Below are 20934 nucleotides of genomic sequence, written 5' to 3' on the forward strand. Positions count from 1 at the left end.
CTAAGAATGTTCTTATTATAAACATATGGTATTAAAATCCAAAGACATTGGGGCCAGCACTGTGGCATAGTGGGTAAAGCTGCCGCCTGCAGTGCCGGCATCCCATATGGGCACCAGTTCGAGTCCCAGCTGCTCCACTTCTGATCCAGCTCTCTGCTATGACCTGGGAAGGCAGTGGAAGATGGCCCAAGTCTTTGGGCCCCTGCACCCGCGTGGGAGATCCAGAAGAGGCTCCTGGCTCCTGGCTTTGGATCAGCATAGCTCTGGACATCACAGACATCTGGGGAGTGAACCAGCGGATGGAAGACTTCTGTCTGTCTGTCTCTCTCTCTCTCTCTCTCTCTCTCTCTCTCTCTGCCTCTCCTCCTCTCTCTGTGTAACTCTTTCAAATAAATAAAAAAATTCCAAAGACATGGACCCCTTGATGGAGAGCACACACTCCCCCTCCCACAGACATGGGCGGCAGCCTCGGCAGCCTGGGGGTGGTCCTGCAGGCTGAATGGTGGTGCATCCTTCCAGCGCAGGAAAGGAGGGGGGCTGCCCCAGCCTTGGGCTCAGGCACAATGGCAGAACCGGCAATCACAATTTTCTTCAAACAGAAATAACACCATTGATAAATAAAAATTCTTCTAAATGTAAATGCTTGGGGTTAGACACTGATGTACTTGATAACATCAACTCATCCAAAGACCCTGAATTGGCCTTGAGTTTTCCATGTGGTAGAACAATAAATTTTTTCATCAGTCCTCTTGGCTTCCATCATTCCCAAGAGCAAAAGCCTCACCAGCCCCTGGGAAGGGGTCATGCTAAAACCACAATGATCACTTTCTCTAAGCTGGCTTCAAGGAGGTATGGGACGTGGGGCTCTGTACTGCAGCACCTGTAGAGAGCTGACCTTAGAGCTGTGGCAGGTGGCATGTTCCTAGCCCCCTTAGCTCAGAAACTGCATTTGGATTCCAACCCATGTAACAGATGTATTTCAGAGTGGTCCAAGGAGTGTTACCTCCTGATATCTCATGTATTCAGCTAAATGTTATATTGCCTCCTCCACACACAGCCCAGCCAATACAGAGCAACAATTTTTTTAGATAGTTATCAAAATTGTACTTGCCATTTGATGATTTGTATGTGAGCCATTCTACCTGGAATGAGGTAAAACCTTGTTGTGGTTTTGATTAGCGTTTCCCTTACAGTTAGTAGATCCTGAGTATTTATGCAAGTGTCTGTAGGCCATTTGAATTTCCTCTCTTGAAAAATGCCTGTTTAAGTCTTTTCCCAATTTCTTCACTGGATCATTTGTTTTGTTGTTGTTGAATTTCTTGAGCTCTTTATATATTTTGGATGTTAACCCTTTACCAGTTGCTTAGTTTGCAAATAATTTCTCCCATTCTGTTGGTTGTCTCTTCACTTTGCTGAGTGCTTCCTTTGCCATGCAGAAGCTTCTCAGCTTGATATAATCCCATCTGTCAATTTTGGCTTTGATTGCCTGCACTTTGGAGGTCTTTTCAAAGAAGTCTTTGCCAAATGACAAATGCTTGTGAGGATGTGGGGAAAAAAGGTACCCTGATTCACTGCTGGTAGGAATGTAAACTGGTACAACCATTGTGGAAGACAGTATGGAGATTCCTCAGAAATCTGAATATAGACCCACCATATGACCCAGCCATCCCACTCTTGAGAATTTATCCAAACAAAAAGAAAACAATATATGAAAGAGTTATCTGTACCCCCATGTTCATTGCAGCACAAGTCACAATATCAAAGATATGGAACCAACCCAGATGTCAATTAAAGAAACTGTGGTGTATATATACACTATGGAGTACTACTCAGCTGAAAAAAATGAAATCCTGTCTTTTGCAACAAGATGGTTGCAACTGGATCCATTATACTTAGTGAAATGAGCCAATCCCAAAAGACAGATATCATATGTTTCCCCTGATCCAGTTTAACCAATAGAATACCTGAAATGTAATGTACTGGCCTGAAACAGACATCTTGAGATTCAGTGATTGTTTATAGCCCTTGTCTCTTCCATAATGGAACAGTGTTTGGTTTAGTTTTGTTCTTCATACTATTTGTTGAGCTCCATTACTTAAATTAGGGTTAACTAAATGATCATTAGGTGTACTGAAAATAAATCATGGAAAGGTTAAGAGTGGGAATCCGAGATGGAGAGGGAGGAGAGGTTGGAGTTGGGGGGAGCGGGCGGAATCCCACTATATTCCTAAATTTGTATATATAAAATATATGAAACTTGTATAACTTAAATAAAATTTAAAAAAACTGTACTTGCATATAATCTAAAAAGTCAGTGACTGGGGCCGGTGCTATGGTATAGGAGGTACAAGCTGCCTCCTGCAGTGCCGGCAACCCACGTGGGTGCCAGTTTGAGTCCCGACTGCTCCTCTTCCAATCTAGCTCTCTGCTATGGCCTGGGAAAGCAGTGTAAAATGGCCCAGGTCCTTGGGCCCCTGCACCCGCATGGGAGAACCTGAAGAAGCTCCTGGCTCCTGGCTTCAGAACAGCCCAGCTCCAGCCATTGTGACCACTTGGGGAGTGAACCAGCAGATGGAATCTCTCTCTCTCTCTCTCTCTCTCTCTCTTTCTGCTTCTGCCTTTCACATAAATAAATAAATAAATATTTTTAAAAATGTCAGCGATTAAAGACTGGTGCTGTAGGTAGCAGGTTAAGCCACTGCCTGCAACACTGGCATCCCATATGGGTGCTGGCTCAAGTTCTGGCTGAACCACTTCCAGTCCAGCTCCCTGCTATTGCACCTGGGAAAGCAGTGGAGGATGATACAAGTACTTCGGCCCTTGCACCCACATGGGAGATCTGGGAGAAGCCTGGCTCCCTGCTTTGGCCTGGCCAAGCCCTGGCCATTGTGATCACGTGGGAGTGAACCAGCAGATGGAATATCTTGCTCTCTCTCCCTTTCTCTTTCTGTAACTCTACTTTCAAAGAAATAAAAATTAATATTTTTTAAAAAGTCAATGGTTAATCCAGGTTTGCTATTTTTAAGAAATGTTGCTATTTCCTATTACTCAGAATCACTCTCAACTGTTTTTGATATTTACTTCCCTATCTCTAAATACTATAAGTATATTGATACTTCTTGTTTTTTTTTTTAACCATTATATACGGTCATCCTTTTACGAAAAACAAAGTTTGATCTCTTTCATACATCTAGCTCTACCCATGTATATTATATTTCTTTCTTCTTCTCCTTCTTCTCTCCATTTATCATCCATCCATTCATACTTCCAAAATATTTCTATCATAATTTTGGATAATGCTACAAACTTTATTACCACAGTGCAAACTCTCCTGACAGTTGGGCCATATAGTCAACCACAGTTATATTTCCTCCCTTAGATAACCTAATGTTTTCTCTGGAATTAAGAACTATGATTGGTTTTGTTTTGGTTTGGTTTGGTTTCTGGCTTATTTTTCTATGGAGTTCCTCATCTTCCAAACCCCTCACTGTCAGAATCTTCTCCCAACTCATCCAGATATGTCTTCCTTCTCTCCCTCTTGTGCCTCCAATAGCTTCCCTCTGACTGGCTATGCTGGGGACCTCCCTTTATCACTATTTTGTAGGGTTTTTTTTTAAAGATTTATTTATTTATTTATTTGAAAGGTAGAGAGACAGAGAGGGAGAAACAGAGAGAGAGAGAGATCCATCTTCCACCTGCTGGTTCACCCCCAAAATGGCCACAATGGCTGGAGCTGGACCAATCTGAAGCCAGGCCGAAGCCAGGATTCAGGAGCTTCTTCTTGACCTCCCACACTGGTGCAGGAGCCCAAGCACTTGGGCCATTCTCCTCTGCTTCCCCAGGCACATTAGCAGGGAGCTGTATTGGAAGTGGAGCAGCCAAGTCTCCAACAGGTACCCAAATGGGATGCCAGCACTGAAGGCAGCAACTTTACTTGCTACACCACAGCACCAGCCCCCAATAACATTTTGACATCCATCTTCTTGAATGTCTATCAGTACTTTATTTATTATGCTGAGTAGTCTCAAATATGCCACAATTTTTAAACAGATTTTATGTATTTATTTGGAAGGCAGAGTTATAGACAGAGAGAGGGAGAGACAGAAAGCTCTTCCATCTGCTGGTTCACTCTGCAAATGGCTGCAACAAGAGCTGGGCCAATCCAAAGTCAGGAGACAGAAATTTCTTCCAGGTCTCCCATGTGTGTGCAGACGCCCAAGCACATGGGCCATCTTCCACTGCTTTCCCAGGACATAAGCAGAGAGCTGGATTGGAAGAGGAGTGGCTGGAACTTGAACCGGTGCCCATATTGAATGCCAGCACTGCAGGTGGAGGCTTAGCCTGCTACGCCACAGCACTGGCCCCTGTTTGAGAATTTATACAACTCATTTTGTTCAATTCAAATTTTTTAATACTAAGCTTGCTACATTTTATATAATTTTTTAATTTGTTTCTTTAAGAGGCAGTGAAACAGAGAAAGAGAGACATAGAGAGATACAGAGAGAGCTCCTACCCACTAGTTCACTCCCCAAATGCTAAGAATGAAACTGAGATCCAGGAACTCAATCTTGGTCTCACATATGGGTGGGAGGAGCCCAATTACTTGAGCCATCACCTGCTACCTCCAGGCTCCACATGAGCTGGAAGAGAGAATCAGGAGCCAGAGCTGGGACTCAAGTCCAGATACTCTGATGTAGAAGGTGGGACTTTTAGCACTAGGTCAAACAACTGCCCCTCAAGTCACTTTTATAGCACTCAAGAGAACCTTTCATGTCAACAAATAAATCAGAAGTATCCATGTTTTATTTATCACTTTATTTCTAAAACACACAGATCAGCTGAAGCATGATTAATCTGAGCCTTGTGCACTCCAGCCCCCACTGGAGTGATCCAGAAGAGTATTTCCCAACTTCGGTTAATCATCAGCATTCCCTAAGGACCTTGGTGTTGATCCTTGGGCTCTGCCCTAAATCTAAATCCAGTAAGTTGTAGTATTTTAGTGGAAGGGTTTTAATTGACTAGGCGTGAGGAACCTGTGTTTTAAGTACACGCCCGAGGTGATTCTAATGCTGCTTCAAGTTTGAGAAATATAGTGTGCAACAGGTTTCAGCACTTGAGTCATAACACAATGACATCGGGGTGACTAGAGATGCTCCACCCTGGGCAGGGCATCTGCTGACTCCCCGCTAGATAAGGTCAGCCCCACTGATGGCAGCTCAGCCTTTTCTCTGTCCTCTTGCTCCTGGCAATACTTACTGATTTCTTGCATGATGTTTCACAACATCCCAACTCCAGGAGACAGAAATTGAAAGACCGATATTCAAGGATACCACTACTCAGGTTCATGCCATAATCCTCTGTTTCCTTGACATATGAAGGAAATGGTGTCATTAAATATAATTATCCAAATCCTGAAAAACAGGCAGAAGGACTACTGTGTATCTTTTCACTGTCATTCTAGACCCTTGTCTAACAGGCTCACCTAAGAAGCATCTCACTGTCTATACATATATACATCTTCTCTTGACTTAGTACTTATTAACTTATAGAAAACAAAACAAAGAACTTGTGGTTTTTGTTCAGCAATGGTGCAAATAAAATTCATCTAGCAGAAGAGATCATGCCTGAAATTGGTAACTCAAGAAAGGGAGGTATGAGAGGACTATGAAAGATTCATGGAAAACGCAAGATGAAGATATTTTATTATGTAACAAATTTTGAAACCTATGCATACTGTTTTCCTCTTTTAAAGATTTATTTGGGGGGGGGGGGTGAGGTCAGCGCTGTGGGGTAGCCGGTAAAGCTGCTGCCTGCAGTGTCGGCATCCCATATGGGTGCCGATTTGAGTCCCGGCTGCTCCACTTCCCATCCAGCTCTCTGTGGCCTGGGAAAGCAGTGGAGGATGGCCCAAGTCCTTGGGCCCCTGTGCCCACTTGGGAGACCCGGAGGAAGTTCCTAGCTCCTGGCTCCTGGCTTCAGATCGGTGCAGCTCTGGCCATTGCAGCCATCTGGGGAGTGAACCAGCAGATGAAAGACCTCTCTCTCTCTCTCTCTCTCTCTCTCTCTCTCTCTCTCTGCCTCTCCTCTCTCTGTGTAACTGTGGCTTTCAAGTAAAATACATATATATATATATAATTTTACAGGTAGAGTTATAGTCAGTGAGAGACAGAGAGAAAGGTCTTCCTTTTCCATTATTTCACTCCCCTAATGGCTGCTACAGCCGGCGCTGTGCCAATCCGAAGCCAGGAGCCAGGTGTTTCCTCCCGGTCTCCCATGCGGGTGTAGGGGCCTAAGGACTTGGGCCATCTTCTGCTGCTCTCCCAGGCCACAGCAGAGAGCTGGACTGGAGGAGGAGCAACTGGGACTAGTACCCGGTGCCCCTACCGAGACTAGAACCCAGGGTGCCAGCGCCACAGGCAGAGGATTAGCCAAGTGAACCATGGCACCGGCCATAAATATATATATATTTTTAAAAAGATTTATTTAGGGATTGGCATGTAGCACAGCAGGTAAAGAAGCCTCCTGTGATGCCAGCATCTCACAAGGATAGCAGTTCGTGTCCTAGCTGCTCCACACCCAGTCCAGCTCCTTGCTAATGTCCTGGGATAGCAGTGAAAGATGGTCCAAGTACATGGGTCTGTCACCCATGTGGGAGACCCAGATTAAGCTGCTGGCTCCTGGCTTTGTCCTGGCCGAGCCCCAGCTGTTACAGCCATGTGGGAAGTGAACCAGTGGATAGAGGATTTCTCTCTCTGTCTCTCCTTCTCTCTCTGTTGCTCTGCCTTTGAAATAAAATTTTTCATAAAATTTTGCTTGAAACACACAGTGACACACAGAGAGGGTGAGATGGACATAGAGCCATCTTCTATCTGCTGCCCCATTCCCCAAAAGGCCACAACAGCCAGGACTAGGCCAGGCAGAAGACAAGAGCCAGGAACTCCATCTGGACCTCCTACATGCGTTACATGGACCCAAGTCCTTGAGTCATCCTCTGCTGCCTCCCAGGGCATTAGCAGGGAGCTGGGTTAGAAGCATGGAGTAGCCTGGACTTAAAACCATGCTCAGATATTGGATGCAAGCACGCCAATGGTGACTTAACCCACTGAACCACAATCCTTGTATACTTATTTTTTTTTTTCACAATATGCCTTTTCCATGAACTCTTTGAAAACTCCAGTAAAAGCACATACCTAGACACATGGATGAAAACAGAAGAAAGAGATGTTGCCTCATGGAAAACGGGCCTGGGGCAGAGGAGTAGGAATAGCTTTCAACGTTAGGCAAGTTATGACTTTGGTAGGAATCTTTCCTCAAAGCTTTGTGCTTTTTAAATCTAAGAAACAAAAGGCAACGTTTTGTTGATGCACATTATTAATTTGTAACTTTGCTCTCAGCACTCTGTGGGCAGCATCCTCAGGCCCTGTGTTCAGCTACTCAGAGTAACCAGGCAGTGTCTCAGGTCCAAGTTCAATAAGCAACCCCTGCCCTTCAGCCTGTTCCTAATAGTTCTAATATTATTCGTTCCTCCTTGGATTCCAAAAACCCCTCTCCAGGTGCATCCAACCCACTCTAGCACTCGGTTGATAACAATCCAAAGCAACCAAAACTTTCAATGAATGTTAGCTTGGAGCTCCTGCTACCCAAATGCAAAATTATATGATCGGTGTGAAAATCAAGTGTGGACCAGGCCAACCATCTGACACTGAGGGTGCTGCTGCTCACAGGGGCCTGACATGGTTTCACATGCCATGGTGGAGTTTGCCTTGGGATCCGGGCTGCTTCAGTTTGAGAGGAGAGCCTTAACTCCATGCCTCCTGCCTCTGAGACCATGTTCTGGTCTTCGTCGCCATGAAGTCATTACTTCTTCATCCACACAACGAGATGATTAACAGTGACCCTCTCAGCAGCGGTGTGAAACGTCACGGAGATCACACAAATGAAAACATGCTGGGGACTAGACCATGTAAGACGAAGATCTCCAACCACGCTGCTACCTCCAGGCTGAGGTCAAGCCTTTAGATCTAAATTGAAGGCAGTGTTGTACAATTTCCCCTGGTCTGAAGTCAGGAAGATAGGCTGGCCCTTCTTGAAGGAGGCGATGAACCAGCCGGGGAAGGCCACGGACTCAAAGGTGGAGGTCCTGCCCGTCTGGGTGTGATAGAACAGGAAGGGCTTCACGGGCTCAGTGTGGTTGTACAGGTCCAGGATCTCCTGCTCCTGGAACGAGAGGGGCGATTCCCATGAGGAGAAACAGAAGCTGCCCGGGGTGGCCTAGAAAACACATTTCAAGGGAGCAGAGAAGGATAAAGAGACGCAAAATCTCATCTTCCCAGCTCCTCTCTTCCCATCCAGAGCCAGTATAGGCAGGACGTAAGGGACATGTCAATGAACATGTAGCCACAACAGTGACAGCCACTATGCTGCAAGGACAACTTCTATGGCAAAAGATGGCCAGGTTGAAGGTATGAATCCCTGACCCATTGCCCAACACAGGAGAAAGGTCAGCAACATGAAAACAACACAAGAGGGTCTAATGATCAAAGGAACAAAGCCAATAGAGCAATCATAAAATGGCTTATATTTTATATACAGAAGTACAGCTTGCATGTATGTATATTTGTACATTATATAGTGTATATTTAGTATGTTTAAGTATTGAGTATATCTAAGTAATTATATACGTGCAAGATCCTGGGAGAGACATGGGAATGGTGTGCAATTCAGCTTCATTCTATCCTGAATCGGCTTCGTTATTTCTCTGACTCTTAGGGCGGTCACAAGTACAGGAGTCACTCTTGATACCTCTCTCTTTGATCTGCCAACATCTAACTTAGCAGCAAGGCCTCCTGACTCTATTTCCAGAACATTTCCTGAATTGAGTCACCTCTCACTTCTCACCATCCCCTACATTCACACACACAGCCAACCCCTGATCCAGGGCATCACCACCTCTGGCCTGGATGATTGAGATGACCTTCTAACTTTCTCTAGGACAAACTCTACTCCTAGGACATATTCTACTGACCATTAATTTGGGAGCCAGAGATCATCCTGGAGCCAGAGAGACCTTTTAAGAAATAGGACTGGGGGCTGGTGCTGTGGCGCAGCAGGTTAAAGCCCTGGCCTGAAGTGCCAGCATCCCATTTGGGCGCCGGTTCTAGTCCCGGCTGCTTCTCTTCGGATCCAACTCTCTGCTGTGGCCTGGGAAAAAAAGTGGAAAATGGCCCAGATCCTTGGGCCCCTGCACCCACATGGAAGACCTAGAAGAGGCTCCTGACTCCTGGCTTCAGATTGGCGCAGCTCTGGCCGTTGCAGCTGTCTGGGGAGTGAACCAGCAGATGGAAGACTTCTCTCTCTGTCTCTACCTCTCTCTGTAACTCTGTCTTTCAAATAAATAAAATAAATCTTTAAAAAAAAAAAAAGAAACAGGACTGAGAGCATCAATCTTCTATTCAAAATTCTCAGAACTTCTCATTTCCTTAAGATTGCAAGCTAAGTCCTTACAAAGCACAGCCAGGGACCCGTGGCCTGCCTTGAAGTTTCTGAACGCCTCCTTCTTCCATTCACTCCTGCACTCCTGTCTTCTCTGGTTCTGGAACTTGCCTCTTTGGACACCCGCATGACTAACTTCCCTGCCTCCCTTAGCTCTCTGCTAACACTTCACCTACACAGTGACACCCACTATGCTACTCATCCTTGCAGCTCTCCTCCACTGTTGTTGGCACTGACTTTACCCTGCGCGAATTGTTCTTTCCCAGGACACACAACACTTTAATATATCACCAATGCACCTGCTATCATATGTACTAGATTTTATTTCCCTGCTCCCACTAGGGTCCCAGACCCACAAGGTCAGTGCTCTTTGCTACTGTACACACAGATTCTTCTCAAGCTCCTATATGGTGCTGAAGGCCATTAAGTACACACATTTGCTGAACTGTATTGGACTGAATTTAATCAAGTAAATTAAACTGAAGTTCATGGAGCAAGAACAGATTACATTAGAGGGTACTTCAAAAAGTCCATGGAAAATGGAATTGAAAGGTAGGTTTATTTGGGGGAAAAATTGAAAACCAGGCATATGAGGGATCTTCAAAAAGTTCATGAAAATGTGAATTATGAACAAATTATGCATTGATTTCAAAAAGAGTTTTGTATCAAAATAAACTTAACACCTAATTCTACTTTCCACAAGCTTTTTAAGTATTCATATATGCATAAAATCAAACAGAGAGTTAGAAAGTAAAATAATAAAGATTGGAATTTCATAAGCTACTATAGAAGGATGACTTAGCATATGGCAAAAAACTGAAAATACTACCATGAATTGAGACATGGAATCAATAAGTTCTCCTAGAATGTACCCCCAAAATAAAAACAGTGAAAATAAAGAAAATATGGAAAATTAGATAAGACACTAAAGTGAGACCTAGGAGTTCCAATGGCCAATGAATATAAGTTCCAAATGGAGACATACAAGTAGAATTGGGGAGAGAACATGCTTGAAGAAAAAAATGCCAGGAAAATCTAAATTTGGGAACGATAGAAGTATTCAACTAGCAAGCAAAGGATAAATTAAAGTCTACTAGGAATAAGTAGGCCTAGGAAAGTGAAAATATTTCCCTTTTAATTCTGAAATTAGATCTACCAAATAAACTTCGTCTCACAGAAAAATTTTATTTTCATGTCATTTTTCTTAGTCACTCACTTTCAGCTGCAATGTGGGTTGTCCTCCAGTGTCCCCACAGAACAGACACATTTTTGGATTCTGGATTCCCAAATAAATGGGAACCCCTTTGCCTTGCTCAAGAGCCTCTGGATACTTGCACGGCATAACAGTGATGGTAACTGTGAAGATAAAAGGGGGAATGTGGTGTCAGTTTCCTTTTGAAGTCAGGAAAGACTCTTTAATCCAGCAGCGCAGTATCTTCCAGACGGGGGCTGGAAGAGACCTGCAGAATGTGACTCTTATTGCTCTGGACCTACTAAATAGCCACCCATCACATTCATTCATTCATTGATCCACCCATTCATACCATGTGCCAATCGCTGCCTTAGTAAATGGTATCAATGTGGAGTCAAATAGATGGAAGGCCCCGCCCTTGATATTTTTTTTTTAAGGGAAAGGGTTTATTGGGGAACACCCTACAGACCGGAGTGAAGGGGCGGCGAAGGAAAAAGAAAGAGAATATAAGAGAGAAACAGAGAGGAGAGGAGCTAGCAAGGAGAGAAGAGAGAGCAGAGAAGAGGAGAGAGGAGAGCAGAGCCAAGAGCCAAGAGGAGGCTAGAGAGAGGAACCGAGAGAGTGCTTGAGAGAAGGGCCAAGAGAGCACGTGTGCAGGAACAGGCCCTTTTAAAATGTCGCCTGAGGGCGGGCAGGGAAGCAGGAGCAGTGAATCCCATTAGGATGGGGGTGGAGCCTGGCTCAGGTAGCTGGGCCATGCGGCCACCTGGCTAGAACTGTGCCAGTTTCCTAACTTTCCCCCCTTTTGTTTTTTATAAAGCAGGATTTGTACGGGGTTACATTAGTTCCAAAAGTCCGGGAGGGGTAGAGGGCCTGGTTGTTGAAGGCCTTTGTTTGTTCCATTATAACCTGCTGTAGACACTTAGACACCGTAGTATAAAAGTCAGGGTGAGAATAGTAACCAATGATCCTAAGAGTAGTGTTAACCAGGTAATGAAAGGATTTCATAGAGGAGAGGAAATGGGGGGCCCCCCCTCTGGACCCTTACGAGGACAGTTTGATGGATGTGGCTTAAAGCTGGTTCTAGCCAAGACTGGGAGAAAAGCCACTCATCCCTTGTGGGTAGAGGGGTTTGTCTGTAGAGAAATTCTGAACAATCATACAACATTAAGTGGGGAAGAGGCCCATCAGTACACACAGGTTGGGAGTAGAGCCATTGATGGTAGAGTAGAGGCTATGATTACAAAGGAATGAGGCCCAAGTGGGCTAGACAGGGTCTAGAACAAAGGACAGAATCATTATTAGAGGAACTAAGAAAGGTGCTGTCTTGGCCGGCACCGTGGCTTAACAGGCTAATCCTCCGCCTTGCGGTGCCGGCACACCAGGTTCTAGTCCCGGTTGGGGTGCCGGATTCTATCCCGGTTGCCCCTCTTCCAGGCCAGCTCTCTGCTATGGCCCGGGAAGGCAGTGGAGGATGGCCCAAGTCCTTGGGCCCTGCACCTGCTTGGGAGACCAGGAGAAGCACCTGGCTCCTGGCTTCGGATCAGCACGATGCGCCGGCCTCAGCGGCCATTGGAGGGTGAACCAACGGCAAAAGGAAGACCTTTCTGTCTCTCTCTCTCACTATCCACTCTGCCTGTCAAAAAAAAAAGAAAAAAAAGAAAGGTGCTGTCTAAGCTACAAATAAGTTTTCTGATTGAGAGGCAAATAGAACCTGACAGAAGGGGCTTGATAATAATCTGGTGGGCTTTAGGCCTTGTACATTATGAGGCTCAGACTCATCTATCTCTTCATATAGCCTACATCCTAAGGGAGGTGTGAACCTCCTTGGGGAAGGCACCCTGTTGACTTCCATTACCTAGCTGGCCTGGGAGGAGAGCTGGCCAGGTAAAGGAAGGTGGCAACTCCAACAGGAAATAAACAGTTCTGCCTGCAATGTTACTGACCCTATTTGGCCGTCTCCTCAGCAGCAGTGGTCAACTTGGAAGCTGGGCTGAGTGAAGGGCTTTTCAGCTTAGAGCCAATAAGATCTGTGGCTCTGACCTGACGTCCTTCGATTCCAGGGCAGGTTCATTTCCAGTGATCCAACTCTTGGCTGGCAGAGCTGCCAGGGCTCTTCACAAGCTGACTTCTGCTGAAGCCCAGGCTTACCACATTGAAAGCCACTGCAGTGGACTGGCCTGTTGGGTCTCCTTGAGGGCAGATCACTGTGCAGATCAGCCATTAATAGGCCTGCCACCCATTGCTTCTGATGCCTAGCTTTCTTTTCCTCCTGGTTTTTGTTAAAGCAGACCAGAGGATGCAAGTCAAGGGGGTGCTCAAGTCCCATCTCTAATCTTCAGTGGCCTAAACTAGAAGTCTATAGTTACAGGCATGATCTGATAGTTGTTTATGTTGAGGCAGATAATGCCATCAGGAAAGCTATGTCCTTACTTTTAAACTTTCTCTCCCTTTGATCTAAAAGGGAAGTTTGGTTTTTTGTTTTTTGTTTTTACTTACTGTTTACTTTGTTGATGGCAAAGTAAATCTAGCTATGGAATTAAAATTTAAGCTTCCATTTTGGCTATGCCATTACAGAAAAATGTTAGCCATGTCTTTTATAAGATCTAAAATCAAGTTTTGAATCTTGGAGATTCCTTCATAATAGAATTAGTTTCCTACCTTGAAGAGAACAGAGAGATGAGAGAACAAGTTGCCGCCCTTGAGATTTTTACACCTGCGATTGACAGGAAGCTCCTTCCCCCAGTAGATCCTTGGCTCCTTGTGAACTCTGTCCATTAGCAAGTTTTGCCTAATGTGATGCTGAGATCTTCCTTCCTGTGGTGTCCCCTTCATAGCCCTTCTAGGGCACCTAAGGTTACTTGGGACAAGCCACTCCTCTTCTGTAGGACAAAGCCACTGCTTCAGGCCACTCAAAGCAGCTCTCCTATTGCCCTGGAAGCTCCTCTATCCTCTCTCATTTCTTTAGACTAAGGCAAACCTCTCCCAGTCTTCCCTTCCAGGCAAGGAAATTCTCCCCAGTCCAGGCTGGCCCTAGTATAAAGCCATGCATTTTTTGACACATAATTGTGCATATTTGTGGGGTACATTGTGATGAATCAATAAATGTATACATTATAGAATGACCAGCTCAGGGTAATTAGCTCAAACATTTGTCATTGCTTTGTGGTAAGAGCCATCCCAACATCTCTCTTCTAGCTATTCTGGAATATACAATACACTATTGTTAACTGTAGTCATCCTACTGTGCAACAGAACAATACCGCGTAGGCTTCCACAAAAGGCCACACCCAGGTGAGGAGCAGAGCAGCCGCAGGATGTCTACTCACCTGCTGCCGCGTTGCTACTCCGTGGAACTGTCACCAGGGTCTGGCCCTGGAGGATCCACACTTGCTGATCCAAATCGGAGAGCTCCCCAATGTGAGGCTTACTCATTGCTGTTTGAGTAAATAAAAAAAAAGCTATGATGATCAAGGCTGCCTTCCTAGATGCTGGGAAAAAGATCCTCAGGTTCAAGTCCTTCAGAAAGGAAGGTCAGGGTTTACAGCGGTGCTCATGCGACCCACCAATCCAGCCTTTGTTTCTAGAAAAGCTGTGGGTTCAAGTAAGGAGGGCAAGGGCCACCAAGGATGAGGACTGGCTTAAAATGGCACACTGTCAAGGCCAAGGTAATAAACAGTCTCAAACGCATGTGTGTCGAGGCCCAGCCACTCATTTTCATGCTGCTCTGTGCTTGGCCCAGTGCTGGAGACTACAACTACAGCTGTGAGCGAGCAACAGTGCCCACCCTCCAGAAGTTCCCAGCATAGCAACCAGGTGGACAACACCATGTGTTATGGCCATACACAGGGAAGGGCAGAGTATAGTGGGGTGTCCAGAGGATCGGCTATGAGCATGGGTGGTCCAGACCTCCAGAGCCCCATCCAATGTCACCTTCATGGATTTGTTGTCCAGCACCTGACATGGTGCAGCTGTCTCAGCACCTGTGGGGACAGATACAGGAGAGATTAACCTCAGGAGATGTGTCCAGACTTTTCTAGGATACTGGTTTCTTGGGCCCTCATTCTAGACAGAGAGCTAGATGCCTGGCTTGACATGAAGCTCCAGTCAGAAGATCTGAGCTACCTCCCAGGACAAAACTTCAAGGTAGCCTCATGGAAGGGAAATCAGACAGAATTTTTCTGCACCTGGAGATCCAGTCAATGAGAACATCTCCCTAGAAGCTCCAAGGCCAGGCATGGATCTGACCACAAATACCCCCATGGGTCCTGATGCCAGTGTCTCCTCCTACCAAAAGAACCCTTTCCTTTACTGGCTTTGGTTTCTAACTAGGGGAAGGATCTCCCAGGATCCCAGCAAATCCCCGGTGAGAAACAATGAGCCCCACACCGGGCAAGGCCTGGTGCTGGTCTGGTGTGGTCCTATCCCTTAGTTGTGCCCCAAAGCACAGAAGGCCCCAGAGAGAAAGAACTTTCCAGCTATCAGCACACCTGGCAAAGAAGGGTCTTAATCAGAAGTCCAGGAGACTGAACCACAGTTCCAGCAGCTTCCAGGAGCAGTGTTGGGCTCTGACAGAGCCCGGATCATTTATCTGGAGGAGCGGAGGGAGTGGCCTAAGCTTCCTTGGTGGGTGCGACAGATGTATGACATAAAAGCAATCTAGTTCCTCCTGCCAGAAAATTCCATGCAGCTCAAGTGAAGAAATCGCAGACTCAGCACGGGTATGACCTGTTTTGGCTCCCTGAGAAATCACTGCTGAGTCAAGCCCTACAAGATCAACTACAGCGAAAGAGAGCTGATGACTGACCCCGGGTTCCTCAAATAGGGGAGGCTAAGGGACTTCCCCAGAGCTCAGCTCTCCTGTGTCACTATGGGGCTAGGACTGGAAATGCTAGGCACTCTGTGACAGGGACTCTTGGGGCTGGGAGTCCAGCCTTCTACAGTCAGGCTGAGGGGATCCTGTGGGAGTAAAATCACCTGTATGCTACAGGCAAGATCCATATGGCATTGCTGGTCACCTAACTACTTCACATTAGGCCAACCTGAATGGGAGGATCAGGTTGAAGGTCCTCACTAACCCAACTATCTAACACTCTTTCAGTCCCTCAGAGATGCACTCCTCCACTTGGGAACCACAAAGATGGAGCCAACCTGGTCTCAGCTACTACCCCTCCCTCAATACAGTTGACTCCAGACTGCCTAAGGACTACAGAAATGGGCAGTAATTCCTCCAAAAACTGAGTCCCAGAGCCCAGTGTATTCCCGCCTCCTTAAACTAGGTCCTGTGTATGCTTCTAGTGAGTAGGAATGGTTATTTTTATATCATACTTGTCATACACACCCCCATCCCATCTGCTATAGTCAAGCATAAAAATTTGCCAAGGCATGAGTTAACTTGACTGAAGTCAATTTCAGGAGAGAGACTAGAAGCACTTATGGTTCCATATTCACCTGTCTCTCTTGGGGAAAAGGCACCAAGAAGGAGATAGAACTTTCTAGACATGCTCCTCCATGAGCCCCTCTTCCCAGACCTGAAGAGTCACCTTACTCAACCCCTTACTTTCCACCCCATCTCTTCTCCAGCCTTGAGAACCATGGTCCTTCCCTGTGAAGGCCCTGATCCTATTTCTTTTGGCTTCCAGTTTACCTGTTACCTTAAGAGAAAGTATAATAGTGAATTCAGACTCAAATGACAATTAAATGCACTTTGTTTCGAGTCGGGCTTGGCTGGTGTCCCCTCTCCTGAACTCCCAAATGAAAAGCCCTTCCACCATGCATCTGTCAACATATCTCCTTTCTTGGGATATTCATCACAAAACAGCATCTGAAATATCCCATTGTCTTATCACCAAAACCCTTCTGTCTCCTTTTCAGTCAGGATCCATACAGGAAAGCAGAACCCACACAGGGAATTGCAAACAAAGGAAACCAGATATAAAGTATTGGGTACATGCCTGTTGCAAGGTGAAAGAACAAAAAGGAATTGCAGGAAGGTAACAAAACCACCTAGGAACCCAAAGGAGGAATCTTGTAGGACTAATGCCCAGATCGCAGGGACGGAGGTGGGGGACTCACTGCCAAACTGATGCTCAGACTTCTGAAAAGGAAGCTCTCTGTGGATCCTTGAACCACAAGGGTGGAAGGGAGGGGCAACCAAGAGATGCTCAGAGGGCCCAAGGGACACAACCCAGAGAGCTGCATTTACATTGATTCAAAACCTTTGAGGGGGCCGGCACCGTGGCTCAATAGGCTAATCCTCCGCCTTGCGGCACCGGCACACCGGGTTTTAGTCCCAGTCGGGGCTCCAGATTCTATCCCGGTTGCCCCTCTTCCAGGCCAGCTCTCTGCTATGGCCTGGGAGTGCAGTGGAGGATGGTCCAAGTGCTTGGGCCCTGCACCCCATGGGAGACCAGGAGAAACACCTGGCTCCTGCCTTCGGATCAGCACGGTGCACCGGCCGCAGCGCACTGGCCATGGCGGCCGTTGGAGGGTGAACCAACGGCAAAAGGAAGACCTTTCTCTCTGTCTCTCTCTCTCACTGTCCACTCTGCCTGTCAAAAAAAAAAAAAAAACAAAACAAAACAAAACAAAACAAAAAAAACCTTTGAGGAAAGCTTGAATATTTCTTGCCCAGACAAAAGTTGCAAAAACCTGTGCTGTAAAGTGACATGTATCCTCTTGTTCTACTTGGTCTTTGCTTTTATTTATTTATTTTTATTTAAATATTTTACAAACAGTGAGAGAGAGAGAGAGACAGGGAGAAAGGTCTTCCTTCCGTTGGTTCACTCCCCAAATGGTCGCCATGGCCAGAGCTATGCCGATCTGAAGCCAGGAGCTAGGAGCTTCTTTCCTGGTCTCCCACACGGGTGCAGGGCCCAAGCACTTGGGCCATCCTCCACTGCCTTCCCGGGTCACGCAGAGAGCTGGACTGGAAGAGGAGCAACTGGGACTAGAACCTGACGCCCATATGGGATGCTGGCACTGCAGGCGGAGGATTAACCTAGTGTACCACCACGACGGCCCCTCCACTTGGTCTTTGCCTTTCAATAGCTTCCTAGCATTCAGAGAATCCAGCTCTTCCCCAGATTTCTAGCACCTTGCATCCATTCTGAAGTTCCCTGTTCAAACTTGGTGTGAATGACTATTGGAGAAATTAGAAGTATTGGAATGTAATAGTCTATTTTCTATTACTATAATAAAATATCTCAAGCTATAAATAAAAGACTTATTTAGCTTAGAATATTGGAAGCTGAAAGTCTGAAACTAGGTATTCCTAACAATTTTGACTTTGCTGAGGGTCTCATGGCAGGTGCATCACAGTGGTTGTGGCAAGGGTACAAGGATGATCACATGGGAGCCAGAGAGTGGGTAGGGTCCATCTTATCCTCTTACAACAGCCCTCCTTCGGGAACTGACTAGGGACAAGTAAATACTATGATAATCCCTTTTGAGGGCAGAGACCCCAGTAACCTAATCCCTTACCATTAGGCTCCACCTCTTAAAGACCCCAACACCACCAAACTTGTAACACATGAGCCCTGGGAAGCACATCCAACTCATGCCCAAACCATAGCAAAGAGTGATAGTGATAGAAAGGGAAACCAGGAACAACTGGGATTGAAAATTAAAGAGCAGAGAGCCCACCCTACTGAAGAAATGGCCAGAACTTGTATCTGAAAATAGAAAGAATAGATAATATAATTACAGAGTACCCTAGCTATACTTGAGAAAACTATCACTATTGATGCTGATTATGAAAAGAACCTAGCTCAACATAATCCAGTTTCAGATTCTTTCACTGATGTTTTATTATCATGCAGAACAATGACAATGATGCACATCATTAAGTATGGCTTCAACTGATCGCCAGTAAGTACTCAAAAGGTCAATTTCCTAGATATGGAAATGATTGTAAGGGAAAACAGTCCAGATTCCAATTTTCAAGCTCTAAGGTTATATCATCCTCATTTGTTTGGTAATTATCCTTGTTAATTTGCTAACATAATTTGCTCATGACCTTATTAAGTTAACACCACAGCAAACGAGGTTGGGTAAGAGAACTTGCTTATTCACCACCACACAAGCTCTAGAGTCTCTCCACGGATGCCAAATCTATAACATATTATTCACATAATCAGGCTGACAATCATGACTGATAAAGTAAAAGGGATTATGAAGCAGCAGTTTATCTGGCCCCAGTACTTGCCAACTGCACAGAAACAAGTTAGTAGTAGAAGTAGACTTAGAATTTACAACTCCCAACACCAAACTCAGGGCTGTCTGCTGGGGTGCTCAGCAATTCCCTTGGGGTTCCAAAGAGGGCCAAACCAATGGTAGGCCCAATGATGAGTACCTACAGGGGCCAGTGTTGCAGTGCAATGGGTTAAGCTCCCACCTGCACTGTTTCATCCCATATCAGAGTGCTGGTTTGAGTCCTGGATGCACTGCTTCCGTTCCAGCTCCCTGCTAATGTGCCTTGAAAAGCAGAGGAAAATGTGCTGACTACCTGGGCCCCTGCCACCCAAGTGCGAGACTCAGATGGAGTTTTAGATCCCTGGCTTTGGTCTGGAATAGCCCCAGCTGTTGTGGCCATCTGGAAAGTGAACGAGCAGATGGAAAATTTCTTTCTCTCTCTGTCTTTGCATCCCTCTCTGTCACTCTGGCTTTCAAATAAAGAAAACAAATCTTTTTTTTAAGAGCTACTACAAACAGGTCTGGCAGTCTGGCCTGAGGATTCCCACTGAAAAAGAGCTGAAATGTACCTCAGTTGATACAATGGGGCAATGTGGTATACACCAAACTTCACAGAAACCATCTGGGCCATTTGTACTGTAGTAGACTTGGAGACATGACAAGGAAATTCATGGGGCAGTCTCTGTGGTGGAACCTTTACCCCATGTAGAATTCCCAAGGGCCTCTGTTCCTCCAAGCAGCCCAAGTCCATTGTCCAGGACTTGCCCACTGTGGGCTGATCTATTACATCTCCCTGAAGCTAGTCTCCAAGGAACTCTAGACTTTAGGATGTGGGCCAACATGGTATATTTTTTAAAATGTTTATTTATTTATTTGAAATTCAGAGTTACACAGAGAGAGAAGAGACAGAGAGAGAGAGAGAGGTCTTCCCTCTGCTGTTCACTCCCTAATTGGTTGCAATGGCCAGAGCTGCGCCTATCTGAAGCCAGGAGCCAGGAGCTTCCTCCAGGTCTTCCCACGCAGGTGCAGGGGCCCAAGGACTTGGGCCATCTTCCACTGCTTTCCCAGGCCATAGCAGAGAGCTGGGTCGGAAGTGGAGCAGCCAGGACTCGAACTAGTGCCCAAATGGGATGCTGGCATTGCAGGAGGTAGGTTTACCCACTACGCATTAACACCAGACCCCCAGCATGGTAATTAGCAGTTTCCTCTCCCTTGTGTGAAAATGAATGACAAATTAGAACAATAATTTCATCAATATTCATCAAAACGGCAGAAATAAATAGAAGCATTAGAAGAGTGAAGAACCAAACCATTCAAGACCTTCATAAAGTATATTTTTCTAAATTTAAAATAGCTATCAAATGGTACACTTATGAGCAACAGCAGTGCTAGAGAAAAAAGTGCCTTACTTGGATAGCAATGGTTCAATGCTTAAGGAAGCGATGAAGTTTAATTGCCTAAAGTTTTCAATTCTTAGACAAGGAACCAAATGACAGAAAACTCTTACCCTTCCCTGAATGGTCCAATGCAAAAGCATTGAAAGAAAAGATGGTACATTGTGTGTCCAAAATTTAGCATTTGTGGCAACACTTTGGTAAAACACACAATGAAAGGAAGTCAAAAAGACAGGCCATGGGGTTGGTGCTGTGGCGTAGGGGGTAAAGCTGCTTGCATATGGGCCCTAGTACGAGTCTCTGCTGCTCCACTTCCCATCCAGCTCCCTGCTAATATGCCTTGGAAAGCAGTGGAAGATGCCCAAGTCCTTGGGCTCCTGCCATCCACATGGGAGAACCAGAAGCAGCTCCTGGCTCCCAACTCCTGGCTCCAGGCTTCAGATCAGTGTAGCTTCAGCCGTTGTGGCTTTTGGGGAGTGAACCAGTGGATGGAAAAATCTTTCTCTCTCTCTCTGTAACTCTGCCTTTCAAATAAATAAATAAATCTTAAAAGAAAGAAAGAAAACAAAGACAAGCTACCAGGGAGAAAATATCTGAAAGACATCTAACAAATTATTAAAATTCCAAGTTTTAAAATTGTTCACATTAATCAATACTACCAAT

The 20934-nt window shown here is 45.6% G+C and overlaps 1 protein-coding gene across 1 annotated transcript; it reads right to left on the minus strand.

Annotated features, from left to right (window-relative positions):
* Positions 1-8007: 8007 nt before the first annotated feature.
* On the minus strand, positions 8008-14119 carry IL36G (interleukin 36 gamma). The gene is made up of 3 exons (XM_062208871.1): positions 14014-14119; positions 10709-10848; positions 8008-8217 (listed from the first exon to the last, which is right to left on the minus strand). Exons 1-3 carry the CDS (start codon positions 14117-14119, stop codon positions 8008-8010), a joined length of 456 nt encoding a protein of 151 aa, XP_062064855.1.
* Positions 14120-20934: the final 6815 nt, after the last annotated feature.

This window comes from Lepus europaeus, chromosome 13 (assembly GCF_033115175.1).
Source record: "Lepus europaeus isolate LE1 chromosome 13, mLepTim1.pri, whole genome shotgun sequence".
NCBI classification, from domain to species: domain Eukaryota; kingdom Metazoa; phylum Chordata; class Mammalia; order Lagomorpha; family Leporidae; genus Lepus; species Lepus europaeus.

Coding starts and splice junctions, on each gene's coding strand:
- IL36G (XM_062208871.1), bottom strand. CDS start 14,119: ATGAGTAAGCCTCACATTGGGGAGCTCTCCGATTTGGATCAGCAAGTG. Junction 10,849..14,013: donor GAGTAGCAACGCGGCAGCAG/GTGAGTAGACAT, acceptor TTATCTTCACAG/TTACCATCACTGTTATGCCG. Junction 8,218..10,708: donor AACCCACATTGCAGCTGAAA/GTGAGTGACTAA, acceptor CTCTCGTTCCAG/GAGCAGGAGATCCTGGACCT.